Source organism: Salvelinus fontinalis, chromosome 25 (genome assembly GCF_029448725.1).
Source record: "Salvelinus fontinalis isolate EN_2023a chromosome 25, ASM2944872v1, whole genome shotgun sequence".
Lineage (NCBI taxonomy): Eukaryota > Metazoa > Chordata > Actinopteri > Salmoniformes > Salmonidae > Salvelinus > Salvelinus fontinalis.
The window spans coordinates 14,694,634-14,709,035 of NC_074689.1; the positions used below are offsets into that span (position 1 = coordinate 14,694,634).

Here is a 14,402-nt window from a genome sequence, read left to right on the forward strand (position 1 = left end):
AAGTGTATTGTGTAGCTGTAGTGTAGTGAGAAGCTGTAGTGTAGTGTGGAGCTGTAGTGTGTAGCTGTAGAGTTGTGTGGTATGTAGCTGTAGTGTGTAGCTGTAGTGTAGTGTGCAGCTATAGTGTAGTGTGTAGCTGTAGTGTAGTGTGCAGCTTTAGAGTTGTGTGGTATGTAGCTGTAGTGTGTAGCTGTAGTGTAGTGTGTAGCTGTAGTGTAGTGTGTAGCTATAGTGTAGTGTGTAGCTATAGTGTAGTGTGTAGCTGTAGTGTAGTGTGTAGCTGTAGAGTTGTGTGGTATGTAGCTGTAGGGTGTAGTGTGTAGCTGTAGTGTAGTGTGTAGCTGTAGTGTAGTGTGTAGCTATAGTGTAGTGTGTAGCTATAGTGTAGTGTGTAGCTATAGTGTAGTGTGTAGCTATAGTGTAGTGTGTAGCTATAGTGTAGTGTGTAGCTGTAGTGTAATGTGTAGCTATAGTGTAGTGTGTAGCTATAGTGTAGTGTGTAGCTATAGTGTAGTGTGCAGCTGTAGTGTAGTGTGCAGCTATAGTGTAGTGTGCAGCTGTAGAGTTGTGTGGTATGTAGTTGTAGTGTTGTGTGGTATGTAGCTGTAGTGTGTAGCTGTAGAGTTGTGTGGTATGTAGCTGTAGTGTGGTATGTAGCTGTAGTGTAGTGTGTAGCTATAGTGTAGTGTGCAGCTATAGTGTAGTGTGCAGCTATAGTGTAGTGTGCAGCTGTAGAGCTGTGTGGTATGTAGCTGTAGTGTGTAGCTGTAGTGTTGTGTGGTATGTAGCTGTAGTGTGTAGCTGTAGTGTAGTGTGCAGCTATAGTGTAGTGTGTAGCTGTAGTGTAGTTTGTAGCTGTAGTGTAGTGTGTAGCCTAAGTGTATTGTGTAGCTGTAGTGTAGTGTGGAGCTGTAGTGTAGTGTGGAGCTGTAGTGTGTAGCTGTAGAGTTGTGTGGTATGTAGCTGTAGTGTGTAGCTGTAGTGTAGTGTGCAGCTATAGTGTAGTGTGTAGCTGTAGTGTAGTTTGTAGCTGTAGTGTAGTGTGTAGCCTAAGTGTATTGTGTAGCTGTAGTGTAGTGTGGAGCTGTAGTGTAGTGTGGAGCTGTAGTGTGTAGCTGTAGAGTTGTGTGGTATGTAGCTGTAGTGTGTAGCTGTAGTGTAGTGTGTAGCTATAGTGTAGTGTGTAGCTGTAGTGTAGTGTGTAGCTATAGTGTAGTTTGTAGCTATAGTGTAGTGTGCAGCTGTAGGGTAGTGTGTAGCTGTAGTGTAGTGTGTAGCTGTAGTGTGTAGCTGTAGTGTGTAGCTGTAGTGTGTAGCTGTAGTGTAGTGTGCAGCTGTAGTGTAGAGTGCAGCTGTAGTGTAGTGTGTAGCTGTAGTGTAGTGTGTAGCTGTAGTGTGTAATTATAGTGTAATGTGCAGCTGTAGAGTTGTTTGGTATGTAGCTATAGTGTGTAGCTGTAGTGTAGTGTGTAACTGTAGTGTGTAACTGTAGTGTAGTGTGTAACTGTAGTGTAGTGTGCAGCTGTAGTGTAGTATGTAGGTGTAGTGTAGTGTGTAGCTGTAGTGTAGTGTGTAGCTGTAGTGTAGTGTGTAACTGTAGTGTAGTGTGTAACTGTAGTGTAGTGTGTAACTGTATTGTAGTGTGTAACTTTAGCTGTAGTGTGTAACTGTAATGTGTAACTTTAGTGTAGTGTGTAACTGTAGTGTGTAGCTGTTGTTTGTAACTGTAGTGCAGTGTGTAGCTGTAGTGTGTAACTGTAGTGTGTAACTGTAGTGCAGTGTGTAGCTGTAGTGTGTAACTGTAGTGTGTAACTGTAGTGCAGTGTGTAGCTGTAGTGTGTAACTTCAGCTGTAGTGTGTAGCTGTAGTGTGTAGCTGTTGTGCAGTGTGTAGGTGTAGTGTGTAACTATAGTGTAGTGTGCAGCTGTAGAGTTGTGTGGTATGTAGCTGTAGTGTGTAGCTGTAGTGTAGTGTGTAGCTGTAGTGTGTAGCTGTAGTGTAGTGTGCAGCTGTAGAGTTGTGTGGTATGTAGCTGTAGTGTGTAGCTGTAGTGTAGTGTGTAGCTGTAGTGTGTAGCTGTAGTGTAGTGTGTAGCTATAGTGTAGTGTGTAGCTATAGTGTAGTGTGTAGCAAAGTGTAGTGTGTAGCTATAGTGTAGTGTGCAGCTGTAGAGTTGTGTGGTATGTAGCTGTAGTGTGTAGCTGTAGTGTAGTGTGTAGCTGTAGTGTAGTGTGTAGCTGTAGTGTAGTGTGTAGCTATAGTGTAGTGTGTAGCTATAGTGTAGTGTGCAGCTATAGTGTAGTGTGCAGCTATAGTGTAGTGTGCAGCTGTAGAGTTGTGTGGTATGTAGCTGTAGTGTGTAGCTGTAGTGTAGTGTGTAGCTATAGTGTAGTGTGTAGCTATAGTGTAGTGTGCAGCTATAGTGTAGTGTGCAGCTGTAGTGTAGTGTGTAGCTGTAGTGTAGTGTGTACCTGTAGTGTAGTGTGTAGCTGTAGTGTGTAGCTGTAGTGTAGTGTGTAGCTATAGTGTAGTGTGTAGCTGTAGTGTAGTGTGTAGCTGTAGTGTGGTATGTAGCTGTAGTGTGTAGCTGTAGTGTAGTGTGCAGCTATAGTGTAGTGTGTAGCTGTAGTGTAGTGTGCAGCTGTAGAGTTGTGTGGTATGTAGCTGTAGTGTGTAGCTGTAGTGTAGTGTGTAGCTATAGTGTAGTGTGTAACTATAGTGTAGTGTGTAGCTGTAGTGTAGTGTGTAGCTGTAGTGTAGTGTGTAGCTGTAGTGTAGTGTGTAGCTATAGTGTAGTGTGTAGCCATATTGTAGTGTGCAGCTGTAGTGTAGTGTGTAGCTATAGTGTAGTGAGTAGCTATAGTGTAGTGTGCAGCTGTAGGGTAGTGTGTAGCTGTAGTGTAGTGTGTAGCTGTAGTGTGTAGCTATAGTGTAGTGTGCAGCTGTAGTGTAGTGTGCAGCTGTAGTGTAGTGTGTAGCTGTAGTGTAGTGTGTAGCTGTAGTGTGTAACTATAGTGTAGTGTGCAGCTGTAGAGTTGTGTGGTGTGTAGCTATAGTGTGTAGCTGTAGTGTGTAGCTGTAGTGTAGTGTGTAGCTGTAGTGTAGTGTGCAGCTGTAGTGTAGTGTGCAGCTGTAGTGTAGTGTGTAGCTGTAGTGTAGTGTGTAACTGTAGTGTGTAACTTTAGTGTAGTGTGTAACTGTAGTGTAGTGTGTAACTTTAGCTGTAGTGTGTAACTGTAATGTGTAACTTTAGTGTAGTGTGTAACTGTAGTGTGTAGCTGTTGTGTAACCGTAGTGTAACTGTAGTGTGTAACTGTAGTGCAGTGTGTAGCTGTAGTGTGTAACTGTAGTGTGTAACTGTAGTGCAGTGTGTAGCTGTAGTGTGTAACTGTAGTGTGTAACTGTAGTGCAGTGTGTAGCTGTAGTGTGTAGCTGTAGTGTGTAGCTGTTGTGTGTAGCTGTAGCATAGTGTGTAACTGTAGTGTGTAACTTTAGCTGTAGTGTGTAACTGTAGTATAGATGTTGTGTAGTGAGTAACTGTAGTGCAGTGTGTAGCTGTAGTGCGTAACTTTAGTGTAGTGTGTAGGTGTAGTGTGTAGTGTGTAGGTGTAGTGTGTAGGTGTAGTGTGTAGGTGTAGTGTGTAGCTGTAGTGTAGTGTGTAACTGTAGTGTAGTGTGTAACTGTAGTGTGTAGCTGTAGCATAGTGTGTAACTGTAGTGTGTAACTTTAGCTGTAGTGTGTAGCTGTAGTGTGTAGATGTTGTGTAGTGAGTAACTGTAGTGTGTAACTGTAGTGCAGTGTGTAGCTGTAGTGCGTAACTTTAGTGTAGTGTGTAGGTGTAGTGTGTAGTGTGTAGGTGTAGTGTGTAGGTGTAGTGTGTAGCTGTAGTGTAGTGTGTAAATGTGGTGCAGTGTGTAACTGTAGTGTGTAGCTTTAGTGTTTTACTGTAGTGTGTAGCTGTAGTGTGTAGCTGTAGTGTGTAGTGTGTAGTGTGCAGCTGTAGTGTAGTGTGTAGCTGTAGTGTAGTGTGCAGCTGTAGTGTAGTGTGCAGCTGTAGTGTAGTGTGTAGCTGTAGTGTAGTGTGTAGCTGTAGTGTAGTGTGTAGCTATAGTGTAGTGTGTAGCCATATTGTAGTGTGCAGCTGTAGTGTAGTGTGTAGCTATAGTGTAGTGAGTAGCTATAGTGTAGTGTGCAGCTGTAGGGTAGTGTGTAGCTGTAGTGTAGTGTGTAGCTGTAGTGTGTAGCTATAGTGTAGTGTGCAGCTGTAGTGTAGTGTGCAGCTGTAGTGTAGTTTGTAGCTGTAGTGTAGTGTGTAGCTGTAGTGTGTAACTATAGTGTAGTGTGCAGCTGTAGAGTTGTGTGGTGTGTAGCTATAGTGTGTAGCTGTAGTGTGTAGCTGTAGTGTAGTGTGTAGCTGTAGTGTAGTGTGCAGCTGTAGTGTAGTGTGCAGCTGTAGTGTAGTGTGTAGCTGTAGTGTAGTGTGTAACTGTAGTGTGTAACTTTAGTGTAGTGTGTAACTGTAGTGTAGTGTGTAACTTTAGCTGTAGTGTGTAACTGTAATGTGTAACTTTAGTGTAGTGTGTAACTGTAGTGTGTAGCTGTTGTGTAACCGTAGTGTAACTGTAGTGTGTAACTGTAGTGCAGTGTGTAGCTGTAGTGTGTAACTGTAGTGTGTAACTGTAGTGCAGTGTGTAGCTGTAGTGTGTAACTGTAGTGTGTAACTGTAGTGCAGTGTGTAGCTGTAGTGTGTAGCTGTAGTGTGTAGCTGTTGTGTGTAGCTGTAGCATAGTGTGTAACTGTAGTGTGTAACTTTAGCTGTAGTGTGTAACTGTAGTATAGATGTTGTGTAGTGAGTAACTGTAGTGCAGTGTGTAGCTGTAGTGCGTAACTTTAGTGTAGTGTGTAGGTGTAGTGTGTAGTGTGTAGGTGTAGTGTGTAGGTGTAGTGTGTAGGTGTAGTGTGTAGCTGTAGTGTAGTGTGTAACTGTAGTGTAGTGTGTAACTGTAGTGTGTAGCTGTAGCATAGTGTGTAACTGTAGTGTGTAACTTTAGCTGTAGTGTGTAGCTGTAGTGTGTAGATGTTGTGTAGTGAGTAACTGTAGTGTGTAACTGTAGTGCAGTGTGTAGCTGTAGTGCGTAACTTTAGTGTAGTGTGTAGGTGTAGTGTGTAGGTGTAGTGTGTAGGTGTAGTGTGTAGCTGTAGTGTAGTGTGTAAATGTGGTGCAGTGTGTAACTGTAGTGTGTAGCTTTAGTGTTTTACTGTAGTGTGTAGCTGTAGTGTGTAGCTGTAGTGTGTAGTGTGTAGTGTGCAGCTGTAGTGTGCAGCTGTAGTGTAGTGTGTAGCTGTAGTGTAGTGTGTAAATGTAGTGTAGTGTGCAGCTGTAGTGAAGTGTGTAGCTGTAGTGAAGTGTAGCTGAGATGTAGTGTGCAGCTGTAGTGAAGTGTGTGGCTTTAGTGTAGTGTGTAAATGTAGTGTAGTGTGTAGCTATAGTGTAGTGTGTGGCTGTAGTGTAGTGTGTAGCTATAGTGTAGTGTGTAGCTATAGTGTAGTGTGTGGCTGTAGTGTAGTGTGTAGCTGTAGTGTGTAACTTTAGCTTTAGTGTGTAACTGTAGTGTGTAACTTTAGCGGTATGTTGTTAAGTTACAGCCTTGTTCTAAAATTGATTGAATGAATTGTTTTCCTCATCAATCTACACACAATACCCCATAATGGCATAGCTAAAACAGTTTTTTTTTTTACATGTTTGCAAATATATAGAATAAAATAAACTGAAATACCTTAGTTACATAAGTATTCAGACCCTTTGCTATGAGACCCTTTGCCACTGATCATCCTTGAGATGTTCCTACAACTTGATTGGAGTCCACCTGTGGTAAATTCATTTGATTGGACATGATTTGGAAAGGCACACACCTGTCTATATAAGGTCCCACAGTTGACAGTGCATGTCAGAGTAAAAATCAAGCCATGAGGTTGAAGGAATTGTCCGTAGAGCTGCGGGACAGGATTGTGTCGAGGCACAGATCTGGGGAAGGGTACCAAAACATTTCTGCAGCATTGAAGGTCCCTAGGAACACAGTGCCCTCTCTCGTTCTTAAAGGGAAGAAGTTTGGAACCACCGAGACTCTTCCTAGAGCTGGCTCCCGGCCAAACTGAGCAATCGGTGAAGAAGGGCCTTTGTCAGGGAGGTGACCAAGAACCCGATAGTCACTCTGACAGAGCTTGGGAGAACGTTTCAGAAAGACAACCATCTCTGCAGCACTCCACCAATCATGCCTTTATGGTAGGGTTGCCAGACGAAAGCCACTCCTCAGTAAAAGGCACATGAGCGTCCGCTTGGAGTTTGCCAAAGGGCACCTAAAGGACTCTCAGACCATGAGAAACAAGATTAAACTCTTTGGCCTGAATGCCAAGCATCACGTCTGGAGGAAACCAGGCACCATCCCTACAGTGAAGCATGGTGCTGCCACCACCATGCTGTCGGGAGGTTTTTCAGCAGCAGCAGGGACTGGGAGACTAGTCAGGATCGAGGGAAAGATGAATGTAGCAATGTACAGAGAGATCCTTGATAAAAACTTGCTCCAGAGTGGTCAAAACCTCAGACTGGGACAATTGTACACCTTCCAACAGGACAATGACCCTATGCGCACAGCCAAGACCACGCAGGAGTGGCTTCGGGACAAGTCTCTGAGTGTCCTTGAGTGGCTCAGCCAGAACCTGGATGAACCTGATCTAACATCTCTGGAGAGACCTGAAAATAGCTGTGCAGCAACACTCCACATCCAACCTGACAGAGCTTGAGAGGATCTGCAGAGAAGAATAGGAAAACTCCCCAAATACAGGTGTGCCAAGCTTGTAGCGTCATACCCAAGAAGACTCAAGGCTGTAATCGCTGCTTCAACAAAGTACTGAGTAAAGGGTCTAAATACTTATGTAAATGTGATATTTACATTTTTATAAATTAAAAACAGTTTTTGCTTTGTCATTATGGGGTATTGTGTGAAGATTGATGAGGGGGACAAAAACTATTTTATCCATTTTAGAATTAGGCTGTAACGTAACAACATGTGGGAAAAGGCAAGGGGTTTGAATACCTTGTGAATGCACTGTAACTGTATTATGAAGCTGTTCATTTTTTGTCATTTAGCAAAAGCACTTATCCAGAGCAATTAGGGATAAGTGCCTTGCTCAAAGGCATATCGAACGATTTTTCACCTAGTCGACTCGAAGATTCAAACCAGCGGTTACTGGCCCAGCACTCTTCACCGCTAGCTGCCTACCTAGTGTGTAGCTGTAGTGTAGTGTGTAGGTGCACTTTAGTGTGTAACTGAGCACTACCTGTGAATGGATCTATGGTGTTACCAAGCACTGAGTCCATGGCGTCTTCAACTGGTTGGATCATAGTGTCAATGAAGGAAAAGCTGATCATGGGACAAATGGATGCATCTCTAGCTGCCTGCTCCTCCTCCTGTTTCTTTAGCCGCTCTGCCTCCTTCTTCTCGGCGTCCGCCTTCGCTTTCTCCTCCTTTTTCTTTGCCATCTCTACTGCCTTTATCGCGTCTGCTTCTGCTTTTTTTATTGCGTCCTCCTCGGCTTTTATCCTCTCTGCCTCCTTCTTCCTCAGGTAGTCTGATTTCCTCAAGACCGGGGCTGTAGAAAACAAGCAGAAACCATTATGAATGATATGAGTGGTATGGAATAGCAGAGGAGTTTATAATTATATAGTCTAACATTTGTGCTTCATCATTGAGAATATCAGACCTTCTAAATTCTAACATGGTCGATATGTATTGAAGTATAATATATTATACGTACAGTATGATACATATACTGGTCCTTATTAGACGACTGGAAACTAATCAAAAACGAAAGTGATTGATTGATTGACTGACTGACTGAAACAACATCTGTTTACAGTAGGTCCACTTACTGATAGGGGGGCTGATTTCAGGTGTGGTAGCATAGGGGTCAATAGCGCTCTCTTTGTAGGTATTTGTCCGGTCTCTTAGCCGTTTGACAACTTCCCGGAGTGTGTCATCTGCATACCTGTTGTACACAACCGGCGGAGGTGGAGGAGGGGGCTGCTCTTCACTGCATCAAGAGACAAGATGACAAATTGTTTAACAGGGCTCTAATTAATTCAAATAATCAGAAGAACATGATTTGTTTTCAAATAAAAGGAGGATGAATGTTATGGCATGTTCCTTAAATAGATATTGCATGTAAGGGCAGTCCGGACCAGGTGCAGAGATTTTTTTTTGTGCACTACTGATTACATCAGTACAGTTGTGACCGGTCAAACATTTAAAATATATTTTTTGTTGTTGCCTGTTCTACATGTTATTTTGGCATTAATACGTGTCACATATCAGTTTGCAAACAATGTAAAAAATAAAATAAAATTGGACTTAATAGAGTTACAGTAGAAGTGCCCATCCAAGAAGGCGTCAAATACAAGAATCCATGTATATACACACACATCTTTAAAAAAAAAAATATTTTCCTTTATTACTTTCTAACCCTACCACTTCTCCCCTAATTGGAGTAAACTAGTGAACAACATTTCTTAGGCTTCTACCAGCTTATACATTCTATATACATTTTACAGGCACAGTAATTTTACAGGCACTATTATACAATAGTTATATTTTATTTATTTTTACTCCTGTCCTTTATCTAACCTCAACCTCTCCCATCTACAGTATTTCTTTCACAAAAGTTCTGAACCTATATGGACACAGTATGTTTTACATTAGTTATCTTGTTGTTATTAGTTGTTATTATTCCCAACCTTCAGGTCCATTCAACCGCTCCCATCTATTTCATAACACCATCCATATTGCAGAGTTAGCTTCAGGTAAAAGTTGCAATTCTTCAGCCATTCCTGAACCTGCAACCAAAAATAAGCTACTGTACGTATGGACAGTACCAAAACTGATCTAATGATTCTGTCTCTTCGCAGCAAGATCTGCAGAGATGGGAAGGTTGTACCCGCCATATATACAACTCTATTGGTTGCAAGAATTTGGGATAATAATTTAATTTGAAAAATGTTACATTTTGAATCCAGCGCTGTTTTGAGTATCAGTTCATAAACCATGTGCCATGGAATCGGTACGTTGAAAATCTCTTCCCAAATATTTTGCCATCTATATGGCACAGCTGTCCATTTTTTGGTCCTTGAAGGAAACTCGTATACTTTTTTATTTATCACAATTTTTCTTTAACCAATTATGGTGTTTAATGAAGGGCCGACAGATTCCCTACTTTCCCCCTTCCACTTTCCTCTTCCAATATTGCGGTAATGCTGCAATTAGTTGGTTGTAATTTTGGGTAGAGCACACATTTCCATATATTTTTGTTTGATGCACGTGTGACATAAATCTACCAGTCTTACAGTATTTGTAAAGTTTTAATCTGAATAAAGGGGAAAAGGCCTTTCTTGTACACGGGGTGAGACATTCTTACTAATTTGCTAGAGAATCAGTTTGGATTGAAGTATATCTTTTGTATGACTGAAGGCTTTAGTGAGAGATCTAAAGCATTAATATTTAATCATGTCAGCCCTGCAAATTCATATTCATTGTATAAATAGGCCCGTTTAATTTGGACTATTCTTTAATGCAAAATCTACATAGGCGTACAGAGGCCCATTATTAGCAACCATCGCGCTCCTGTGTTCCAATGGCACGTTGTGTTAGCTAATCCAAGTTTATCATTTTAAAAGGCTAATTGATCATTAGACAACCCTTTTGCAATTATGTTAGCACAGCTGAAAACTGTTGTTCTGATTAAAGAAGCAATAAAACTGTCCTTCTTTAGACTAGTTGAGTATCTGGAGCATCAGCATTTGTGGGTTCGATTACAGGCTCAAAATCGTCAGTCTATTCCTGTTCTGAGAAATGAAGGCTATTCCATGTGAGAAATTGCCAAGAATGAGATTGCCATCTCATAAAACGCTGTGTACAACTCCCTTCACAGAACAGCGCATACTGGCTCTAAACAGAATAGAAAGAGGAATGGGAGGCCCCGGTGCCAAACTGAGCAAGAGGACAAGTACATTAGTGTCTAGTTTGAGAAACAGACGCCTCACAAGTCCTCAACTGGCAGCTTCATTAATAAATAGTACCCGCAAAACACCAGTCTCAACGTCAACAGTGAAGAGGCGACTCCGGGATGCTGGCCTTCTAGGCAGAGTTCCTCTGTCCAGTGTCTGTGTTCTTTTGCCCATCTTAATCTTTTCTTTTTATTGACCAGTCAGATATGACCTTTTCTTTGCAACTCTGCCTAGAAGGCCAGCATCCCGGAGTCACTGACATTTCTAAGTGACCCCAAACTTTTGAACGGTAGTGTCAGCGATTGGGTGCAGAGATGTAGCGGAGTCAGGCGCAGGACACAGTTTAGAGTAAAACAACTGAGTTTACTCAATTAAACAAACAAGCAATATTCCAATAAGGTAAATACAAACTAACACCTACTAACAACCACTAAGACACCAACAATCACGGACAGAACAGAAAGGTATGCCAGAGGGTTAAATAAGGAACATGATATGGGAATTGAAACCAGGTGTGTGTAATACAGACAAAACGAAACGAAAATGAAACATGGATGGTGGTGACTAGAAAGCCGGTGACGTCGACCGCCGAACACCACCCGAACAAGGAGAGGGGCCGACTTTGGCGGAAGTCGTGACAGGTAGTGTATATATACAGTGGCTTGCGAAAGTATTCACCCCCTTGGCATTTTTCCTATTTTGTTGCCTTACAACCTGGAATTATAATGGATTTTGGGGGGTTTGTATCATTTGATTTACACAACATGCCTACCACTTTGAAGATGCAAAATATTTTTGGGTGTGAAACAAACAAGAAATAAGACAAAAACTGAAAACTTGAGCGTGCGTAACTATTCACCCCCCCAAAGGCAATACTTTGTAGATCCACCTTTCGCAGCAATTACAGCTGCAAGTCTCTTGGAGTATGTCTCTATAAGCTTGGCTCCCGTACGGACTCGGGAGGGACGAAGGTCGAGAGCCATGCGTCTTCCGAAACACAACCCAGCCAAGCCGCACTGCTTCTTGGCACAATGCCCGCTTAACCCGGAAGCCAGCAGCACCAATGTGTCGGAGGAAACACCGTACACCTGGCGATGTGTCAGCGTGCTCTGCGCCCGGCCCGCCACAGGAGTCGCTAGAGCGCCATGGGACAAGGACATCCTGGCCGGCCAAACCCTCCCCTAACCCGGACGACGCTGGGCCAATTGTGCGCTGCCTCATGGGTCTCCCGGTTGCGGCCGGCTGTTTTACTCCTCCACAGTTTAAAACTTTCTGAGAAGTAGCCATTATTTACTATTTTCCACCTAAGATTACTATACATGACTTTAACCCATTTTATAAGAGATTCTCCTAAATTGAAATGTTCCAGGCATTTATATATAAACTCCAGTCGTACTTTATCAAAAGCCTTTTTTAAATTCAGCTATAAATAGCAGGCCTGGTTTCCCAGATTTTTCATAGTGTTCTATTGTTTCCAATACTTGTCCTATATTATCTCTAATGTATCGTATATGTAAAAAAACATGTCTGATTAGAATTAATAATATCCACCAATACCTTTTCAAATCTATGCACTATACATTTTGCTAGAATTGTTTTCATCGCAACACTGAAGTGTAACGGGCCTCCAATTTTTTATATTTACCGCTTATATCCTGTTTCAGTAATAATGAAATCAGACCATCTTGTTGAGTGTCCGATATTCTACCATTGGTTAAAACATCCTAATACCGGTCCTCTGAGAATATCAAAAAGGTATGCCATCCAGCCCTGGAGCTTTCCCAGACTTAAAAGCTTTAATTGCATCAAGAAGTTCCTCCTCTGTAATTTTGCCTTCACATGAGTATTTCTGTAAAGCTGTTAATTTTACATTATTAATAGAAAGTAGCCACTCTTTGCCTTGATGACAGCTTTGCACACTCTTGCCATTCTCTCAACCAGCTTCATAAGGAATGCTTTTCCAACAGTCTTGAAGGAGTTCCCACATACAGTGGCAAGAAAAAGTATGTGAACCCTTTGAAAATACCTGGATTTCTGCATAAATTGGTCCTAACATTTGATTTCATCTTCATCTAGGTCACAACAGTAGACAAACACAGTCTGCTTAAACTGACAACACACAAACAATTATACGTTTTCATGTCTTTATTGAACACACTGTGTAAACAGTCACAGTACAGGGTGGAAAAAGTATGTGAACCCTTGTATTCAATAACTGGTTGACCCTCCTTTGGCAGCAATAACCTCAACCAAACGTTTTCTGTAGTTGTGGATCAGACTTGCACAACGGTCAGGAGGAATTTTGGACCATTCCTCTTTACAAAACTGTTTCAGTTCAGCAATATTCTTGGGATGTCTGGTGTGAACTGCTCTCTTGAGGTCATGCCACAGCATCTCAATTGGGTTGAGGTCAGGACTCTGACTGGGCTAATCCAGGAGGCATATTTTCTTCTGTTGTTGATTTACTATGGTGTTTTAGGTCGTTGTCTTGTTGCATCACCCAACTTCTGTTGAGCTTCAATTGGCGGACAGATAACTTAACATTCTCCTGCAAAATGTCTTGATAAACTTGGGAATACATTTTTTCCGTCGATGACAGCAAGCTGTCCAGGCCCTGATGCAGCAAAGCAACCCCAAACCATGATGCTCCCTCCACTATACTTTACAGTTGGGAGGAGGTTTTGATGTTGGTGTGCTGTGCATTTTTTCCTCCACATATAGTGCTGTGTGCTCCTTCCAAACAACTCAACTGTAGTTTCATCGGTCCACAGAATATTTAGCCAGTAGCGCTGTAGAACATCCAGATGCACTTTCACAAACTTCAGACAGCAATGTCTTTTTTGGACAGCAGTGGTTTCTTCTGTGGTGTCCTCCCATGAACACCATTCTTGTTTAGTGTTTTAAGTATTGTAGACTCATCAAGGATGTTAGCGTGTTCGTCTTTAGCTGACACTCTAGGATTCTTCTTAAACCTCATTGAGCATTCTGCGCTGTGCTCTTGCAGTCATTTTTACAGGATGGCCACTCCTAGGGAAAGTAGCAACAGTGCTGACTTTATTTATAGACAATTTGTCTTACCGTAGACTGATGAACATCAAAGCTTTTAGAGATAAAATCCTTTCCAGCTTTATGCAAGTCAACAATTCTTAATCTTAGGTCTTCTGAGATCTCTTTTGTTCGAGGCATGATTCACATCAGGCAATGCATTTTGTGAATAGCAACCTCAAATTTTGTGAGTGTTTTTTATAGGGCAAGGCAGCTTTAACCAACATCTCCAATCTTGTCTCATTGATTGGACTACATGTTAGCTAACTCCTGACTCCAATTAGCTTTTGGAGAAGTCATTAGCGCAATTTAAGCACACTATGTTTGTCTATTGTTGAGACTTAGATAAAGATCAGATCAAATTTGATAACCAATCTATATGCAGAAATCCAGGTAATTCCAAAGGGTTCACATACTTTTTCTTGCCACTGTACGCTGAGCACTTGCTGGCTGCTTTTCCTTCACTCTGCAGTCCAACTCATCCCAAACCATCTTAATTGGGTTGAGGTTGGGTTATTGTGGAGGCCAGGTCATCTGATGCAGCACTCCATCACTCTCCTTTGTGGTCAAATAGCCCTGATACAGCCTGGAGGTGTGTTTTGGGTCATTGTCCTGTTGAAAAACAAACGATAGTCCCACTAAACGCAAACCAGATGGGATGGCGTATCACTGCAGAATGTTGTGGTAGCCATGCTGGTTAAGTGTGTACTGAATTGTAAATAAATCACCAACAGTGTCACCAGCAAAGTACCCTCACACCTCCCCCCATGCTTCACCGTGCGTCATCATCCGCTCAGCTACTCTGCGTCTCACATACTCTGCGTCTCACAGACACGGTGGTTGGAACCAAAAATCTAAAATTTGGACTCATCAGACCAAAGGACAGATTTCCACCAGTCTAATGTCCCTTGCTCGTGTTTTTTGGCCCAAGCAAGTCTCTTCGTCTTGTCCTTTCGTTGTGGTTTCTTTGCAGCAATTTGACCATGAAGGCCTGATTCACAGTCCCCTCTGAACAGTTGATGTTGAGATGTGTCTGTCACTTGAACTCTGTGAAGCATTTATTTGGGCGGCAATCTGAGGTGCAGTTAACTCTAATGAACGTATCCTCTGCAGCAGAGGTAACTGGGTCTTTCTTTCCTGTGGCGGTCCTCATGAGAGCCAGTTTCATCACAGCGCTTGATGGTTTTTGTGACTGCACTTGAAGAAACTTTAAAAGTTCTTGACATTATCCTGATTGACTGACCTTCATGTTCTAAAGTAATGATGGACTGTCGTTTCTCTTTGCTTATTTCAGCTGTT

The 14,402-nt window shown here is 42.2% G+C and overlaps 1 protein-coding gene across 1 annotated transcript in view; it reads right to left on the reverse strand.

Moving 5' to 3' along the window:
- Positions 1 to 14,402, reverse strand: part of LOC129823310 (cyclic nucleotide-gated cation channel beta-3-like) — a 53,376-nt gene that overhangs the window by 27,555 nt on the left and 11,419 nt on the right. Inside the window, exons 4-5 of the mRNA XM_055882237.1 lie at positions 7,932 to 8,092; positions 7,340 to 7,651 (exon numbers count right to left, since the gene is read on the reverse strand). Of these exons, the coding sequence (XP_055738212.1) occupies positions 7,340 to 7,651; positions 7,932 to 8,092 (473 nt within the window). The remainder of the gene's footprint in view (positions 1 to 7,339; positions 7,652 to 7,931; positions 8,093 to 14,402) is intronic.